This window comes from Sminthopsis crassicaudata, chromosome 1 (genome assembly GCF_048593235.1).
Source record: "Sminthopsis crassicaudata isolate SCR6 chromosome 1, ASM4859323v1, whole genome shotgun sequence".
Classification (NCBI taxonomy): domain Eukaryota; kingdom Metazoa; phylum Chordata; class Mammalia; order Dasyuromorphia; family Dasyuridae; genus Sminthopsis; species Sminthopsis crassicaudata.
In genome coordinates this window covers 646,312,324-646,333,451 of record NC_133617.1, presented here as the reverse complement: position 1 = coordinate 646,333,451, position 21,128 = coordinate 646,312,324, and the positions used below count along the sequence as shown (strand labels likewise).

Sequence of the window (21,128 nt, the reverse complement as noted above, 5' to 3'; positions counted from 1 at the left end):
ATTTCTTCCACATTAATATTGTTAGGTTTGTGTTGTTATTGTCATTGCACCAATGAGAAAAACTGAGGTTTTTTTTTAAATGGTAAAATAAGACTATTTAGTATAGATAAAAGTTCATTTCTCTAAATACTATAATAAAAAAGTATCCTAACTAGTTGGATAAGAGTATTTAACAAAAGAGTATTTACTCTGTTTCAGGCCTTGTACTAAGTATTGAACAATCAGATTTAATATTGGCTTACAAAATAAGTTTTCAAAAAGCTTATGTCCTAACTGGGGGATGTGACTCACGTAGGGAAATTGTGTCAAGAAGGATATTTCGTTTTGAGAAGTCACTGAGTTGATTTAACAAATATGAATCTTTTAAAAAATTTTCTATTTTTTTATTATATCTTTTTATTGACAGAACATATGCATGGGTAATTTTTCAACATTTATCCTTGCAAAAACTTCTGTTCTAACTTTTCCCCTCCTTCCCTCTACCCCTTCCCCTAGATGGCAGGTAGTCCCAAACATGTTAAATATGTTAAAGTATATATTAAATACAATATATGTATGCATATTTATACAGTTATCTTGCTGCACAAGAAAAATAGGATTTAGAAAGGTAAAAATAAGCTAAGAAGAAAAACAAAAATGCAAGCAAACAGTAACAGAAAGTGTAGAAATGCTATGTTGTGGTCTACACTCATTTCCCAGTATTCTTTCACTAGGTATAGCTGGTTCTGTTTATTACTGATCAATTGGAACTTATTTGGATTCTCTCATTGTTGAAGGGAGCCACTTTCATCAGAATTGATCCTCATATAGTATTATTGTTGAAATGTATAATCTCCTAGTTCTGCTCATGTCACTTAGCAACTGATATGAATCTTTATGAAAACAACAGTAAAGTTGATTTGACTACTGTTCCAGATAAGAAATGGAAAGGGAGGCAAGTATGTGTATGGACTAAGACAACTGGCATGATAGGTTTGGGGCTAGATAGATATATCAGAGGTTATATTTATAAAAATGCCTTGACTCAGTGCCTGTTTGTTTACACATGTTTATTATATAATTTTAATTATATGTAATGTAATAATTATACAAATGTTTATTATTGTGAAAGCAGTATATAAATGCTTATTCCATTCTCTTCTCCTAAATAACAGTAGGCTTTCCCCACTCAGAGTAAGATTCAAAGAAAGAGTCCAGTGAGTAGCTTAGCTTTTCCAGGGCATGAGGTTTTGGAATTCCTTAAAATAGTCTTTTAATTGATCTCCAAGTCTATTATTTCTGATTTTACCAATCCAACTTTCACACAGTTGCCAAAATTTTGTAAATACATTATTGGTCTTAACCTATTATTTCACTACTTGAAAAACCTTAAATAATAAAATATGAACTTTTAAACCTATTGATTAAAGTTGTAAGATCATATATCTACATATCTAGCCTTAATTCATTTTGCTCTTCTTCATGCACTCATGTTTCAGACTAGACAACTATTTCTTTCCATATTTCATCAATCAGTCTTATGATTTCATATAGGCCATTCACCATGTTTGGAAAGCTGTCCTTATTTCTCTGACCATTAAAATATTCTTCCTTCAAGGCCCAGTTCAGATGTTACCTCCTCGATGAAGTTTTCCTACTCACCTTGATGAAACTGAGCGCTCTCCTAAATTGCTTACAAATTTTTTTTCTAAACTCCTTTTTCTTATAAGAACTAATTTCTGTCATATTTATGTCTATATGTCTTATTAGATTGTAATGTTTTTGCGTCCAGAGACTGTCATTTTTTATTTAGCATCCCTAGTGCTACAATGGTCCCTTTAAGATCACAATTGTTTGATAAATGTTTGTAGAATTTGAGTTAATTGATGTATCTTAGATAAAATACTTGAATAACAAAACTCTTTCCCTTAACTTGGGAGATGACCCTTAATAAGTTCTTTATTAACCAGTTAGAATAAATTCCATACAGAATAACACTCAACCTGATTTTTCTTATCTGTGTCCTCATTAAGTGTCAAAGGACTTAAAAGTGAACAGTTTTTATTGCATGGTAGGAAGAAGAGCTGAACTGTAACTTAACTGTGTAATTTGTAATTCTTTATAGGCATCATTTCAGTTACTACAATAAACATTTCTACTTCTAAATAAAATTCATTGACATTTTCAAGCTTCCATTAAAACAAAACAACAGAAATATAGCCGATATAGGATAGAGGTGATATCGATATGTTATTTTACTTCTTTACTAATAAATTCAAAGCATTTTAAATTATTTGTTCATTACAGATAGAAGAGGAATCAGCTGTTTCATTTTGCAGTTTTGTAGATTAGAAATATAATTTTATGAATATACTCATTTTAATAAAATCTTATAACAGTAAAAAAGCTTGTTATATCAGTTACATAGAGTTTATCATTGGATATTACCTCTGTTACAGATTGTCACTCAAGCAATTGGGATGAAGTAATATTTATTCTGTACTAACTCTGAATGACACTATCTATCTTATTTTCTGCTATCTCCTTCTCCTTTTACTTTCATCAAAGAGGTATATGGATTGATTAGCAATCACACTGCCTATCTTTTAGGATATTCTACATATTTATAGATGAAAATAAGACTTTTATAGACCTCTTAAAATATGTTTTCTTATGAAAACTTAATAATAATTGAAATTGAAGTATTGTCATTAAATTCAATTTTTTTTTTTGTAGAAAGGGAATTTTGGGAATTATGTAATAAATGTAATTTGATGAGACCAAAGCGTTCCCATCACTGCAGCCGATGTGGTCACTGTGTTAGGAGAATGGATCATCATTGTCCATGGTAAGATAAGATTAATTCATTTTTAATCACTCTAGATTTTGTTAGATGTTTGTTTCCTCATTGACTTGTTAAATTTTCCTAATCATTTCTAGGCTGGAAAATAGGATGAGTTCTCTGTTGATAGTAGACAGGCAGTATAGATAATGGAATGAACAGTTCTCCTTCCTTTTCTAGATTCCCCCACCCCCAAACAATGCCTTTTTCTGCCCCATGAGATTTATTTTTCTCATATTAAATTTTTATCAAAATAAATATCTTGTTTAATTTAGTTTGAAAATGACCTTACATACATCATGTACAATTCTTTTCTACATCTAAAATTCTATCATTTACTGAGAATTGTAGCTGGGGAAGGGATTGAGTACACAACTATGTTGATCTTTTTGATCAATAGGGGGCTCTCTTGTAGCAGCTAAACACTTGGTAAGCCTTTGAGCTTCATTTTTTTAAAACTTGAAATTTTGAGGGATTTCTGTTATAAAAATTTTGAAAAATCTGTGAAAAACAAGGAATTGTATGCAATTCTGTTTTCTTTGTATTACTCTACATAAGCATTTGTACTTTGGCATAAATATGTCTATGTATATGTAAGTTTGTATATATTAGTGTGAATACATATACACTCACAAATTTATATGAATGCAATTAAGTGTACAAAAAAATACAAGAACTGCAAAATGTATGTGGTATTATCAATGATTATTCAGAGATTGAGCCAAAGCTGATCTTGCCCCTTTACTTAACAATAGAAATAAAATAAATTGATTTTGATAACTTGCCTAAAAATTGACTGGACAATGTCTACAAAGTTAAAACTTAAGTTGAAAATTTACTGAAATTAGAAAAAATGATTTTAAAAGGTGTTGAAAATATATTATTATAGTATAAAATCAAAAGTTTGCCTAATTTTTCTGATCTGTGACAGATGTCAATGGTACTTTTCCCCCCAATGTAATAAACTGGGTTAAGATAAAACAGATATCATTATCCTCTGAGAAATCTAATTTTAAGTGCAGTTTCAAATCATATGCATAAAAGTTAACTCTAATTGCTTCACACATTTGAGTTTTAGTTCCTGTTCAAAGAAATGCTTCTGATTATTGAATAGGAAAATGTAGAAAATGTGCCAACTTTAAATTCTTTCTTTAAAAAGAAAACAAAATTTCAGCCTTGTGGAGAATAAAAAGTACAACAAAACCACCCATTTGTAAACTTTCTGGACATTAGAAAACAATGTTATTTTTTCAGATACTGAAAAAAAAAACTCTTAATCTTGGGTGACATAATATCTTTATTTCATTAATTATAGAAGTGTAAAACTTATTCTATATTTGTAATCAGTTTCTTGGTATGTGGGAGAGTGTGGAGGGCAGTAAATAAAATAAGGATACTTCATTTAGCCATTTTTTTGTTGAGAGCTATTAAAGCATTCAATATGTAAGGCTATATAAGTTTATCAACTGGCATAAATTTGGAAGAAGCGAGTTAGAAGAGAAAACTATTTTGAGAAATCATTCCAGGGCTCTTTTATTTCATTTAGCAAACTTAAGATTAAAAGACCAAAGTTCAAGTGGCTCTTTGATTTTACTGTCTTTATTCAGTGTAAGTATTTTAGGTTTTCATTCTGTCAGATGATTAATAAAATCATTTCTTTATAATCAGACAGTAAGCATATTACATGCTTATTATGTGCTAGGCTCTGTACTAGTATGTGTTGTGATTATAAAGAAAGGCAAAAAATATTCTCTTCTCAAGGACTATAGTCTAATGGGAGAGACTACATGGAAACAACCATGTACAATGAAGATACTTCATTTATTTTTATATTTATATGTATAAATGTATATATGCATTCAATACATGTGATCTATAATTTATCACTTATATATGCACACAGCACACATGCATGTTTATGTGTATTTATAAACATACATGATTAATTGTACATAATTAACAGAGGGAAGGCAGTGTAGCATTAAGGTTAATTGGGAAAACTTCTTGTAAAAGGTGGGATTTTAGTTGTAGCTTAAAGAAAGACAGGAAAGTCAGGAGGTAGAGATGAGTAAGGAGAGGATTTATAACTTTCTAAGTAGATTCCTTCATCTGCACAATCCTAAAAATAAATGCTACAGACATTGCCATCTAAACTGTTTAGAAGAGGAAGTAGGGATGAAACTAGAAATATTTAAAGCACCAGGATTTTAAAATCTTTTGTTAGGGATGAAGATTATACATATATACACTCTTATGCAACTTAGCACTTTACATTATTTAATTTATTTATTTTAAATGCAAATTTAATGCAATAAAATTTAATAAATAAAATTTAAATTTTATTTTTTTTAATATTTTATTTTTAAATTTTATTGTTATTGTGGGCTGTTTCTATTAGCTTATTCTATATTTAGATTAGAAAATGAAGTTGTGGAAAATTATTTCCTTCTCTAAAGGAACAGTCTAATATGATAATTCATCAGGAATGAGATTCTTCAATATTAACTTCTGTTATATTATTTCCCTCCCAGAGGCTAACAAAGTAATTCTGCTTTAATACGGGGAAATAATTTAGAATTATTTATCCTATTGGCCTCAGGGTCTTTGTTGGAGTATTAAAAGAAATTGAGTGATTTTTACACTTAAAGTGCTACTGGATAGTGAAAAAATTAGCTAGATGTTTTAAAAATTGGAAATGTTTAAGATTAAAAGTAATTTTGTTCTAAACATGAAACTCTTATCGTTTTTTAAAACTGCATTTTGGAAATGTTTGGGGTTAGCTTTTTAATAGTAGCAGGATTTTAGAAATATTTCTAACTAGGAGGAAAAAGATCTAATGAAGATATGTTATAATTTTTCCTATTTTTTACGACTTAGGGTATGTTATTTTTATTAGGAAAATGAGTCAGAGTGAATCACTTCTGTTAGGCTGATGAATTATTCTGCTTATAATTTCAGGGGAAGTTATAGTGTATATTATATCTAATTAATCTTGACCTTTATAGTAATTAAAATGTATAATTGGACTTGAGCTTCATAATGGTTAATGTGTTTGATGTCAAATTTTTGGAAAGCTTTTCAGATTTATATTTTCACATGAAATAAGCAGTTTTTCAATTTAACTTTTTAGATATATTATTCAGTAAACAAATGCATTTAAAAATAAAATTTCAAAGGGAATTAATCACAAAATTAATGCTATATGCTGAAATCTCTACCATCCCTCATGATCTTTTCATCCCAGTTTCCACAAAGTAAACTATGGGTAGAACAATTTGTTGTTAAGTTAATCCTATTTTAAAAAAAAATAAAGAACGAAAAAAATTTATTTACCAAAATAAGAAAAATTATGTCCAGGTTTGGCAATGTGCTTTGATTCCCAAGAAATAAAACTGTCAAACAACAGTTCTGGAAAAGTTACTTTTTTCCATTAGATTTGCCCTTTTTTAATATTCATTATATTGGAGAAACCAATGATTCTAGTCAAAAGAATTAGATTATAATCTTGCTAAAATTAAATTATCTTACTGTATGACTAATTCAGTTTCTCTGCAAAATGGAAATGAGGCCTGCCTTGTTGACCTCATTGTATCCTTGTGAAATAATGTATGTGAAAATACTCTATTATTATTTGAGTATGAAATACCTAAAGTACAAAATGCTCCCCAACTTTATTGTCATTTTGTATTGTAGTTTCTTATATTTTCTACTTCCTGTTTCTGTTGAGTGGTTCTAGCAATCATGTTTAATTAGAATAAAGGTAAAATTATAACTTCTTCTTGGGCTATGTTTCTGATCATTTCAAAATTGACCTACTTCCACTTTTAAAATTTAGTTTTTCATTTGTTTTTGTTTTTTCCCTCTGCAGGATTAATAATTGTGTTGGTGAAGATAATCATTGGCTTTTTCTGCAACTATGTTTCTACACCGAGCTTCTTACTTGCTACGCATTGATGTTTTCTTTCTGCCACTATTACTACTTTCTACCGTTAAAAAAGCGTAACTTGGTAAGAAATTCCTAAGATATCCATAGGGCAGCTATATCCTACAGCTATTAGAATGTGTTTTTTTTTTAAATCTAGAGGATTTTTAAAAATCTTTAAATGGAATTTGGGTTGGCATGGCAAAGGATATTGCCTTACTCTTAAGTAATGTATATTAAAATAGTGTTGAGATTATCTGCACTCTATACAGTGTTATTTATTAGTTATTGCACATAGCACAGAAGCAATGGATTTGATAGAAAACATAGCTGCCTTTCACAGAAAGGAAAAATAGAGTTGGATACTTGCTTACTTGCCTTTTGTAACTCGACATTTTTTATGTAATGTAATGATGACATGGCTTAGTGGATTGAGAACTGGAATATCTCAGGATACCTGAGTTCAATTTCTACTTCTGGAATATATTGATTTCATAATCTTTAACAAGGCAATTAACCTTTCCATGCTCTAGACAACTCTTTAAATATTTTTTTATTCCCATCCCTACCCCCATTTTATTCTCTCCCTTATGTTGCCTTTACCTCTAGCAGGCTTTCTTCTTGCAGAAAAGGTAGAGGACTCAGTCTTATGCTATATATCCATGGACTTTCTTCTCTGACATATACTCTAGCTCCATATCTATGCACCTACTACTCTACTTTTTTATTGTCTCAAAATATATTGATTCATCTGTAGGAGAATTGAGAGGTTTAGTTCATGGTGTTTTATTTCTGTTCATTCACCTTCACATCTATTTCTTTAAAATTCTGCTTTTATTTTTATCTTGTGTGCTTATTTAAAAAACTCTTAGTCTTTTTTGTTTACTCTCTATATTTTTTTTGTTTTTCCTTTCTAAGGTAACCTTCAAACATTGGGATGATTTACTTTATTTTTATTTTTATTTATGCTTTTTGTTGAAGCAATTGTGGTTAAGTGACTTGCCCAGGGTCATATAGCTAGGAAGTGTTAAGTGTCTGAGGTCAGATTTGAACTCAAGTCCTCTTGACTTCAGGGCTGGTACTTTATCCACTGCACCACGTAGCTGCCCCAATAACTTACTTTATTTCTTATTCGTTCATAAAGTATTTAAGTATTCCAGCTCTATTTACTTCTCCAGCTTCCTTAGAGAGTCTCCAATTTTTGGTTTCAGTTTTTTTAAAGTTTCAATTTTTTCTGATTTTCTAATTCAGCTTTATTTTTTGCATTAAGAACTATAAAATTTGACATATATTCAATATTTATTTCTCATTTATTTTGTTTCTGTTTTGAACCACTTTTTGAATTTTCTTATTCTTTGATCTCTTGGACTTTCAAAAGATTCTGTGTTTTATCACTCATTGGTTTTCTTTTGCCTAGTATTATTTGTTGAGAGTTTAGTAATATCATCGCAGATTTAGTACTCAGTTCTTTCTATTTTCTTCTTGATATTTATGTTGTTTGAGCATTTTCCCATGTTTTACCCATTTTCTCACTTATTTACTTACTTTGATTCGGCCTTCTTTGCTGGTGGATACACATGCCTAAGGCTGAGGTATAAAATGCCTCAACCTTTTTCTATTTAAATTTTTTTCTCTGAGTAGTCTATGATATGATTGGTTCATTTTTTTTCCTTCTTCTTTTCTTTAGATTTAGAGTAGAATGCTATTTCTCTGCGATATTGACTACTTTGGGTCCTGAGACCCAATCTGATTTTCTTTTTGGGGCTAATCTTAGTGTCTTATACTTTTTGAAAGAAGAAACTATTCTAGACATAGCCCTTTTAGTCTTGGGATCCCTAGCTTAGGGAATTAGCAGAAGGCAGCACATTTTCTTGTCATCCTTCCTAATTTAGTGACTGGTTAATTTGTGTCTCCTGATTGTTGCTAACTAGTAGGTAAGATTGGATGGTTAGGGGTGAGGTATTCCATCAAAGTCTTTGCAAAGAGAGGTCCCCAGTATAGACCCCACATACCAGTTCATGGGTCAGTTTGTGGTCCCTGCCAGAAGTGCAGATTAGGGGTTATGAGTGAATGCTTTAAGGATTATTCTCTCTAATATTGAGTCATGAGGATATTATCTGGTTGTAATTCTTTTTTTGTCCTGTAATGTATTCAGCTATAATTTACTGCATAATGGGGGGGGGGTAGATTTAGTGCTTTGGGGATATTTTTAAATTGATGGGGTCTGGGGAAAATGTCTAGTCTGTCATCTTATTGGTCTTAAGACCTTTGTATATATTTATTTATCTGCATGATAACTCCCCTCATGCAAAGGAAACGATTCAAGAACAATAACTGGTAAATTTTTTTTTGTCTTTGTATCCCTATTACACTTAGCAGAATGCCAGACAATAGTAGATACTTAAAATTATGTCTTGCTTGGTGGTAAGTATTTGGAGAAATCTATAAACAGAATGGTTTAAGAGAATTGGAGAAATTATTTCTAGGTAAAAGAGAATAGAGAATATTAGGAAAGGCTTCATAAAAAAGATGGACCTGAGCTGGGCCTTGAAGGATAGGGAGGATTATTTAATTATTTCAGGAATAGGTATAGAGTAAAATGGAGCTTTTTTTGTTTTGTTTTGTTTTTTGGTGAGGCAGTTGAGGTTAAGTGACTTTTTCAGAGTCACACACAACTAGTAATTGCTAAATATGTAAGTCCAGATTTGAACTCTGGTCCTTCTAATTCTAGGGCCAGTACTCTACCCACTGTGCCATCTAGCTGCCCCTAAAGGAGAATTTAACAAGATGACATAGGTAAAATGATAGCTAATGTAGTTTAGACAGAATATAAAGTATGTAGAGGCAAATAAAAAGGCTGGAAAAGAAGATCAGAACAAGATTATTGAAAACCTAGTCAAGTGGATGTTTTCTTTTTTTTTTTTTAATTGGGTAAATAGTAGAGAAGTTTTGGAATGAGAAGGAGGTGTTCTCACTTTAAGATTATTCTGGGCCTTTTTGAAAGCTATAAGGAAGATGCAAAAGGAGGCATGGGAAGACAATTACTTATGCTCCTGAGACCTGGATGAGGATGACAGCAATGGAAAAGAGGAGGAGAAGAGAGAATACTATTGCAAAGTTAGACTTAATACCACTTGTTAAGTGATTAATATGGAGGATAAGCTAGAGGGAAGAGGCAAAGCTGACACCTAGGTTCAGCTTGGGGAGTTTTGGAGAGGAAAATATTTTGGAGGAAAAAATTAGAATGTGAGTTCCTTATGAGTAAGGATTATTTCATTCATTGCATTTGTATCCACAGTTCTTAATAAATATTTGTAAGGTGATTTGAGTTTAGTTTGGTCATATTTAACTTAATATAATTGACTTCAGGAATCCCAGTAGAGAAAATTACATAAACATTTTATTGTTGGAAATAGGTCAAGATTAGAGATATAGGTTTAGTAGTCACTTGCATATTTCCTTATTAGATGGTGTCACTATATTATCCTGATTTTCCTTCCAACCCTATGATTACATCTTTTTTATTTTTCAATATCACACCTTTTAAATATGGGCATTCCACCAGATTCCATCCTTAACTTTTTTTAAGCTATGCTCTCTTTTCCTTTATGCATGTAGATCAATCAGTAGTCATTTATCAATCCCTATTATGTGCCAGGCACAGTGCTAAGTGTTTTTTACAAATATTATTTTATCCTGAAATAGGTACTAGTATTATCCCTGTTTTACAATTGAAGAGACTGAGGCAAAGAGAGGTTAACTGCCTAGCCTATATGATATTTAGTGAGCATCTGAAGACTTGACTTCAGGTCAACCACTTTCTCCACTGAACTCCCTACCTGCGTTCAAGACAGTGTCTTTAAGGAGATTGGCAGGAGAAGAATAAAAAAAAATGATCTAATTCAATTTATTTCTAATTGTGAATACCAGTTAAACTATCCTAGAACTTTGCTCAATTGAAAGTAAATTCTTCTTTACATTTAGTTTATCTAAGAAATCTATTTAGAAGGGTGTCTTTATTTGACTGGCAGAGACCCTATTATAAAACCGTGGCATTTATGTTACCCATTGAATAAAACTTCCAGAAATAATCTTATCACAAATGTTTTCTTTTCATTGTCTGGTTCTAGTTATTTGGATGCTTCTGCTTCTTCTTCTTCTTTTTTTTTTTTTTTTGAGTAACTTCATTCTAAAAACTAGCTTTTCCTTCATCTCAATTTGAGCATATGTGCAAGGCAAATACATATAAACTGAATCGTGCATGGAAAATTTTATAGTTTGCGAGACTTAAATATATATTATATATATGTATTTATATATATATGTATACATATATATATAAATACATATATATCTCAGAATAGTCTTAGGATATATTATTATTATTATTTAGTATAGTTTATAGAACATAGCATTAAACTTTTCATTTTTATGTTTTAAATTTATTTTTTACAAATTTATCCTCTTGTTATTTAGAAATCAGTGGGAAATTGATGACCTTAAAAAGGTTAATTATAATTTCAGTTCATTCACAGACCATGTAGTCTTCAAATCAGGAAAACTGAATTTCTCAATGACTTGTTGAATGATCTTAGGCAAGTCAACACATCTCTGTGTTTCATATTCAATATGAGTACACTTATATTAATCTCCTTTTCCTCAAATAGATGTTAAGAATTAATAATTAAATGGACGTTGAGAATCAGTAAGAAAATGGGACAGTTTCTGTTTGACAAAGTGATTTCTTGGATATAGGATATTTCTAAATATGTATGATTCTTCCAAGTCATTATATAAGTATCTAGATTCTAATTAACATAATGTGGTAAATTATTTTTCTTTTTATATATTATATAAACAGTAAAAGGATCTGTGATTTTTGCCATAAAACTGTTCATTCTAATTTTCTTTTAAGGCCATATTGTGATTAAAGACCAACCACATAAAAACTAGTTACTTAAAAAAACCCTATTTGTATTGTTCTGTTGTCTACTTAACAAATAGAATTGGTGGCTGCTGAAAAGAATTAGATTCTTATTTGACAAAGAAAATCACATTTAACCATTTTTCCAAATCTTAATATCTTATATTTAAATGACTGAGGCTGATTGATCGTAGGATCATAGATTTAGAGGTAGAAGGGACCTTGGATAACTATTATTATAGAGAAATTTTGTTTTTTGTTATAGGCCGTTTTTTGTTGTTTGGTTTATTATTATTTTTTGGTCTTAGTATATATTAGAAAATTATTGACAGACTTTGTGAAAAATATATATGATATTTTAGAGTGTCAGGTAATTCTTTGGAAATATGGTTTGTGATTTTAATGGTTTACTAAATTTTTAGACACATTTAAATAGTTGGACCCATACCTTATAGAAAACTTCCAGTAATCTCCTTAAATATATTTTCTTTAAAGATAAAACAAATTATATGGGGTTGGGATGGGAATGAGCAAGACAGTAGATTGAAACAGTTTAGAAATCATTTGAAACATTCACTTGACTGACTTATTCACATTAAATTTAAAAAGCAACTATTCTTTTTTTAAAGTGATGTTATTTGTGTTTAAATATAGATCAACTAATGTGGTTGATAATTATGCTTTTAAGTTCATGTATTGAATAGAGGTTCCTAAATGAGTACTTCTGAAAACTCTGTATTGAAGAATATTTATTTTTTCTTAACAGGACCAAATGAGAAAAATTTTTATTATAGTCTTATTGACTTTTTGGTAAATATGTAGATAAACATGCCTTGTCTAATATACATATTTGTTTTGAGGATTAAATGTGAAAACTAGAGGCAAAAATGCTTCGTAAAAGAAAGAAGTATACAAAAAGTAAAGAAGTATTATTAATACGAATGGTAGAATAGGCACAATGGTAAAAACTCCTTTTCACAATCATTTTTAGGATATTTAATTTTAAATTGGTCATTTCTGATTGACTTATTTTTATATATAGGGCAACTTACAGGCTAGCTACATTTCTGATGCTCAAGTTAGGATTTTAGAATAAAGGACATGATGCTGATATTCAGGAAAAGGAAAATAAACATGGTTTGGGATCTCAGCCAACTCTTCTGCTAGGAAGATATTGACATTATTGTCCTCATTGGCTGATTCTAATAGCGTTGCTAGGGACTTGGTGTCAAATATAACTGGCTTACAAAGAAGAGAAGCAGCAAGAAGATTTGGTTATAATTAGCATGGAATTTAGGCAAATCTACAAAATTCATTCTACTCTGAATTTCATACAAATTATTCTTAAAGTACATTCCAGAGACCCAAACATGCTTACCTTTTATATTTATTTCTTTTTGTTTGGGCCAGTTTTTCTTTAATCAGTTGATTTTGTTTACTTAGCATGAATAAGAGCTTGTATTTATTGTGATATGGAAAAATGGGTGAAATTACTAAAATAAATGCTTGACCATCTGGAATTTTAACATCATGTTGGCATGTTAGAATAGTTGTGAAATTATGACTGCATGCCATCAGATTTATTTGTATTCTTTAGGTATATGGTGTAGGGAACAGGAGATAAGGATAAAATATTATTTTTAATCTTTTGTTAAAAATTTGTTTTTTATATTTGTGTATACTGAAAAACTAACATCTGAGACCTCAACATTTCTTTTTCATTTCATTTCCTATTTTAGTTTAAAAGGATTGAATTACAAGTCTTAAGTATGTAGTTAAAACCCTATATTGTATGTCTTTGCCTACTCAATGCTTAGTGTAATACTTTTATGGCATAGGCATACAGTAATTATTTACATTAATCAGGAGTGGCTGATTGATCTTGAGTTTCCATTACATATGGTAGGGCTGTGGCAGTGGAGTGCCTGGGTCTTGTGGGATAGTATGTAGAAAGGGCAATGAGCTCTGCTTCTCAGCACTCAAGTAGGTCTGACCCATTTTCTTCTCTCTGCTAGATCATTCTGCCCCAAGAGGTCCATGTATCAGCTTATCTTCCAGCCACTGATTTGGCTTTAACGTTGTATCTCCATGCTGGACTAGTGAGAGAACCATCAATTATTTTATTCCTGGGTCTTCTCTCAATTCCCTGTCTATTATGATGGACTAATCACTGGCTATTGTCCTCTCATAGTTGCTGGGAGCTTAGACAGCTTATTACTGATTTTTTATCAGAGATATGTTAGGAAAGGAGGCAGTGCAGTTTCTTGATGCTTTCACCTATTCCACACTACTCGTTATTTTAGCTCTCATGATGTTGGCATCTACAATGTTATTGTGCTGTACATAACATCTGACCTCTTTACTATCTTCTAGAGAAAAGAGTCTAGTAATTGTAGACATTACTGATGTTAATTGCACATATTATCAAGATTGTAAATTGTCAAGACTTTCCAAACTCTCAGAAGTTCAGTATTGTTTCTCTTCTCAGCCTGACTGAGCTGAAACCATGAAAAGAAAATTTTCTTTTCTTTTTTTTTTTAATAGGAGAGATATTTTTGGGAAGAGTAGAAAGTGAGTAAATGTAGTAAAAATAAAGTCATTTACTCATTGTAATAAAATAACATATTGTCATAAAGTTAAAATTGGTACTTCTTATAACTCACATTAGAAAAATTGTACTTAGGTTTTTGGACCTTGCCTGACAAAGTAATTGTTGGTTGAAATCAATGTGGAATGAGGATCTAGCAGCAGCTATGAGAGATTTAGTCCTCTAGGGGGTGCACGTTCATCAAAAGTCCATTTTTGTATTTAAGTAGCCATCTGTATAGATAGAGTCAAGAAAAAAGCTGGGTGATTATTGACCTAGAAGTGACTTATCTTTATCACTGTAGTTGTTAGTATTAGCATGAATTTCCTCTTCTTTGCCTGTAGTAGACAGAAAGGATAGGCTGATTATCTTTAATGCTGGTTTTTATTTATTTAAAAAAATAAACATCTGACTAAAATGTTCTTTTGTTCTTACATGACTCAGTTTCTTTTTAATGTAATTAACACAGAGTTTTTGAGCCCTCTTTTATTAGGAAGATGGATATGTTTGATTTCATTTTACTTTAAAAATTGTATCTTTAATCATCCTGCATGAATATTCTTTTAGCTCAGAATTTAAATATTAACATTTGTTTTAACTAAATTATATAAACAAACTTATATAAATGTATTTTTAAAAAGTTGCACAGAATAAATATTTGTTTTTCATTCAGAATTGAAATTTAAGCCTTTAATTTAGCTACACTATATTAATCTTTAGAATTGGCAAAAAGAACTAAAAGCAGGAAGTAAAAATTATTAATACTTTTTTATATGTGCATTTATGAAGGAAATGCCAGAATTGGGATGCATGAAACTGAATTACATAAAATCATAATTTTTATGTTCTTAGTTAAATTTTATGCTATTACCTATAAGATGTAGTTGTCATTTGTTGGAAGAAATGAAATGGGTTAACTATTTCTACTGTAGACAGTTATGGTTTTTAATATGTCCTACTCCCTAATCTTATGAGGAAAGAAAGTATAATGTGAAATGTTTCTTTTTTAAAAAAAAAATTAACTGAAATAAATTCCTTTCATCATGGAATTTCTAAAATTCAAAGTTTTCTTTACTATATATTTAGCCATAAAATTAAAAACTTTTTCCACAACTACATTCATGGAGATATCTGATTAATAATCATTGTAACTTCCATTAGCTGTTGCTGAACTATTTTGATCCTAAGGTTTCATCAAATAATAGTAAAGTGAAAAGTGTTCATAAGGAGAAATTAACTTGTAAAAGTTATTCCTATAATCATAGAAAGTAGAGGTTGAAATAATTTACACATATACAAAAATTAATTTTAAAAAATCTTGGAGACCTAGTAGTCTAATATTTCTAAAGTGAAAGGATTATTAATAGAAGACTTCTAAATGTACCTTCCTGTTCTTAACTCAATGATCCTGTGATATATGAACCTATGTCTACAGCTTTTAGCTTTCTATTATGGAAAATGTAGACGGTGTAGAGCAATGAACATTTATGAATTGGCTTAAAAATTTGCCATACTATTGCTATTAGTTATGTTAGCTACTAGATTTACCATAGCCATAATTTAAGTGTTATTCTCTGAGTTGATTGCTCTTAGTGACATTGACACAGGATCATTGAAGTAATGATCCTAGCTCTTAGATACCCATTGAGTCCCAGTGGTTTAGTTAATAGCCTTTTATGTTGTATTAGAGTTTCTAAAACTAGTCAGTCAGCAAGCATTTATTAAGAACTTACTGTGTAGCAGTCACTTTCTAAGTACTAGGAATATAAAGAAAGGCACAGTGTCCTTACCTTAAAGGAGTTCACATTCTAATGGATGGGGTGCATTTATTTATTACATATATAAAATTTATATATAGAATAGATGGAAGGTGTAGCTAGATTCTAGAGTATTTAGATAAAATGTAAAAAGAATGGAAAGGTACAAAGGGACTGGGCTGTTAAGCTCTCTAAAAGCCAAATATATAAATCTCTTGTATGTATGTGTATATATATACACATACATATATACATATATATACATATATATGTATATATATACACATACATACAAGAGATTTTATAAAGGTATAATTGGCAGAACTTGGCCACAGATTAATGAGTAGGAGTAAGGGAAATGGTTAAAAAGGGAGGCGTCAAGGAAACACCTTGGGAAGGTTAGTGAAGGGAGGAAAGGTTTGGTGGTGGCAGGGAGTTCAGTTTTAGACATTTACTATCCATAAGTAATTTTAAGATGTCTAAAGAATATCTGTTTTGAGATGTTCAAATATAGAGTTGTAAGATTGTCAGAGACTTGCTATCAGAGAAGTTAAGTCTGAATAAATAGATTGTATAAGGATGAGAAGTGAAGAGATCACCCATCAAACAGAATATTCTAGAGGGAGAAGAGAAAAGGGCCTAGGCCTGAGCCTCAGGGGATATCACCCTTAGAGGGCAAGGCCTGTAAGAAAAAGACAAAGTAAAAACAGTCAGACAAGATAGGAGACTAATGAGAAGAGAGCCTAGAGAGAAAAGAATATCACAGACAAGGGGGGGCATCTAATGCCATCAGAGATTACAGAGTTCAAAGTGATGAGGATTGAGGAAGAGGTCATTACATTTGTCAAGTCAGATTTGGCAAGAGAGAAACAAAGAGCTAGAAGACCAGAGATGTTCAGGAGAATCAGTTTTATGTTGTAGAAAGGGCATTGAACTGGGAGTTCAGGATCCTGTCCATATCCCCACCTCTCAGACTGCTATCTGTGTGGACTTGTATGACCACTCTCACAGGACTGTGAGGATAAAACATGATACATATATACATATAAAATGAATTAAAAACCTAAAAGTACTAATGTTCAATTATTATACAGTCTGTTTCTCCACCTTCTCAGTTTATATTCATGGAAACTATGATCCATAGAGATTAAATGGCATTTTCTGTTACATAGTGAGTAAGTCAAAGTCAGGATTTAAACCCAGGAATTCTGACTCCTAATCTACCATTTTGCATATTTTTCTTTGATGATTCCTATGTTTATATAAATGCATTTTTTCTAGTATCCTATGAAGCTCATCTTGAGTGATCAGCTGGGAGTGAGGGTCACATCTTTAATGCTGTTTGCCACTGTAGAAAATAAACATTAATTGAAGTCAATATTCTAAAGTCTAGCAACTTTAAGGATAGGATTCAAGCTGAATAGAAATCATTGGTAGCATTATTGGTAGTAAAATTTGAGCTTTACTCTAATGTGCTCATTTTCTTTTTTTTTTTTTTAATCACTTTTGGTGATCTTAATTATCTTAACAAATAGTTGTAAAACTATAGTGTTGTATCAATAAGTTAGCATCTTTATTTCAAGAAAAAATAGACAAGGCTGATGTGATATACTTTTTTTTGTGATATACTTTTTAATCCATGTTTCAGAATATAAAGGAGTGTCAGTTGGCATGTGTTTACAATATTTACAATGTAGATATCTAAAGATTTGCAGCAAGATATTTTCTGTAAAGATTTAGAAAACTACAATATAATCTTAGCTATTATAGCAAACATTATTTTGTCCTATGTATGTGCTAAAAATTGTAAGTGTTAGTAAGTGATTTATTTAATGTTAGTAAGTGATTATTGAGTGGATCAGGTTACTTATCTTTCTGTCTAACTTGTAGCTCTTAATACACTCTTAGTCTATATAGGCATAGGTAATATTACATATAGTTTGTGGTATGTCTACTAGGTAACTTCAAGTCAGAGGTACAGTGGTGTCTAATGAAAATATGTAAATGACCTCCCTCCATTAATGTGCATCTTTTGTGGTAGAACGTGTGATAGAAGTAAGACTTCTGGTGTCTTTGATTATCATCTATCTGGCATCTTGTAATAATGGTGAATGAAATACTTCTTTTTTACTATCCTTAAATCATGTTTCTTCAACCTACTTCCTTTTCTCTTATTCTAGAACCAGAATAAGTGGACCTGTATCCTGTTTTATTGATTAATAAATTTCTAGAATGTATTATTAAGAATAGCTAACCTGTATACTTACTGTGGGCTGGACTTTACAAAGCAAAGTGCTTTACAGTTATATGTTATTTAGTCCTAACAACAACTCTTGAAGGTGCTTTTATTATCCCCATTTTGCAAATGAGGAAACTGAGGCAAACACTTTAAGGGACTTGCTCAGGATGACATAACCAGCTAGTGTCTGAGATCAGATTTCAACTCAGATTTTCCTGACTATAGGCCCAGTATTCCAGTCATTGTACCACCAGGAAGCCCTTAAAGGAATGGTTAGGTGAACTTCTAAAGAAGGAAGAGATATCACAAAGAGTCAATAGAGCTTCATTAAAAATGCCAGACCAGATTTCTTTTTTTTTTCTTTTTGATAAGGTTATTAGATTGGTAAGTGAGTAGAATACTCTAGAAAGAAATATAGGCTAGATGATATTTTAGTTAGATTTAGGATTAATTAAATAGCTGGACTCCAAAAAAGCCATTAATGATGTGATGTCAGCTTGGAACAAGAAGTCTCCAATGTACTTATCCCATGGATTTGTACTTTGCTTTCCATTTAACATTTTTATGTCTTGGATGGCATGTTTTTATTTTTAGAGGAAATAATAGGTAACAAAATGACATTTATCTTTGTCTTTTCCTGTCATTGTAGCCAGTCAGAGAGGTATGAGGTGGGACTTTAGAGTTGTTTTCCTTTGCATTTGTCCAGTGTGATTTAGAGCAGTTTTTTACCTGCCTACAGATGGCTTAAATTTCAACATCTGAAAATTGTTCATATCTTTTGGTCAGGTCTGATTATTACACTCCCTTTTGGATTATTGATACTATCCTGATGACCAGTTCCCCCAAGTCATAGTTTGTTTCATGGCCTCTGCAACTACCTCTACAACAGAATTAGAACCTAAAAGGATCTTGACAGGAGTAAACAAATCTAATGAGGTAAAAGTTAATAGGAATAGCTATAAATTAGTCTTGGGTTAAAAAAATTAAAAACTTCAGTTATAGGATAGAGGAAATACATGGCTAGACATCAGTTCATTTGAAGAGGAACTGCAAATTCAATATGAGTTAACAAGTGATATGGCAACCACAAAAGCTGATACAAAGTTTCATTAAGCTGATATTGGTGTATAGTAATACTCCTACTGTTCTCTGCCCTATGTAGGCATTCTATTTAGCCTTAAGGGCAACATTTTGAGAAGGAATTGGTAAACTCCTTATGAGAATCAGTTGAAGAAAGTGATGATAGTTAGTCTGGAGAAATAAGATACAGGATAGAGAGGTAGAGTGGAAGGGTTGCTGTTTTAAAATATTTAAATAATTTTCATGTGGAAGAGGAATAAGACTTAATCATCTTTGCACCAGAAGCAGTCTAGGCACATGAGATAGAAGTGGCAAAGAGGTAAATTTAGGCTTGATATTAGGAAAAACTTCTTAACAATGAGAATTATTGGAAAATAGCATGAAACAATTCAGAAAATTATGGGTTCTGTTCATTAGAGATCTTTAAATAAAGATATTAATGTATCTACTCCAGAGGATTCTTATTCAAATATAGCTTGGCCTTCTTTTAACTGAGATTCTGTAATTATGATTCTGTGACCATGTGTTTATATTTCTTTCTTGATTTGGAGTGAGTCGCAACATCACTGGGTTTCAAGTTATTTGAACTTAAATAATATGAATTATTATGTTTGCAAACACAGACTATTATGGTCTTTATAATAGAATATTTTATGCATTCCCTTACGTGGACTAAACAGTCTTTCACTGACAGCTGTGCCTCTTCATGAATTAGATACTAGTCTACAATTTTAAAGTCTATGACATTAGAGCATACAATCTGTCTGGAAGTGTGGAGAGACTTAACAGAACATTTGCCTCCAAGTGATTTTTTTTTGGCTATAGCAATTCGTAAAAAAGTTCTCTTTGCCATAACTACGTTGCTCTTAATACCTTTTCAGGTATTAAGAATTAAAGAATACACTTTTAGTAACCTTTGTTGCTAATAGCTTCAGCACAAATTTCTATCCAGCATAAAGGAGAATGGATCATAGAATCATACATTTAGAACTAGAGGGAAACTGATATATAATCTAGTTTAAACCCTTTCTTTTATAAAGAAGGAAACTGAAGCTTAGGGAAGATTGATTAGTCCAAAGTCTTGTGAAGGTCAGTGACCAAGACAGAATTCCATAGCCATGTTCATTTAATTATAGAGCCAGTTTATATTTACTAAGTAGCTCTTCATTTTTGCACAATTTTTGTCTGCTGTATAATTTGAAAACTTTTTCAAATTAATCTCACTTTTTTATATGTTAACACAGTAGAGCTTAATGCATAAGATAAAATATTGCTTTAAAATTGTCAGCAAAAACTTATGATTCAGCTACTTTCAGTGATTCTTTATATTACTTTTTAAAGTTTTTTTTCCCTTTTTCTGTTCTTTTCAGGATCTTTTTTTAGTTAGACATGAATTGGCAATAATGAGACTAGCTGCTTTCATGGGAATAACTATGTTAGTTGGAATAACTGGACTCTTTTATACACAACTAATTGGCATCATCACTGTAAGTATGACAAAGTTTTTTTTGACAAGTTTTTTCCAAGGAAAATAACTGTGAATGTTGATGAATGAAAAGCTTTATGTAACTTACATCTTAAAAATTAACTGTTTTCCTTATTAAATATATATTTCATAGATTATATTTCTAGGATAGAGTTACTTGAAAAAATAAATTGGTGGTAAAACATCTTAGTAAATAATAAAAGATTATTGATTCAGTTGTCCAATAACTTTTGATTATCATTGATAATTTATTTCACTTAAAATTGAACAATTTAAAGTATAAATAGTTGTTGATGGTTGAATTCAGAGTTG

The 21,128-nt window shown here is 30.8% G+C and overlaps 1 protein-coding gene across 1 annotated transcript in view; it reads left to right on the top strand.

The window, feature by feature from the left end:
- Positions 1–21,128, top strand: part of ZDHHC21 (zDHHC palmitoyltransferase 21) — a 62,044-nt gene that overhangs the window by 19,054 nt on the left and 21,862 nt on the right. The window contains exons 7-9 of the mRNA XM_074282923.1: positions 2,716–2,827; positions 6,690–6,828; positions 20,701–20,817. Of these exons, the coding sequence (XP_074139024.1) occupies positions 2,716–2,827; positions 6,690–6,828; positions 20,701–20,817 (368 nt within the window). The remainder of the gene's footprint in view (positions 1–2,715; positions 2,828–6,689; positions 6,829–20,700; positions 20,818–21,128) is intronic.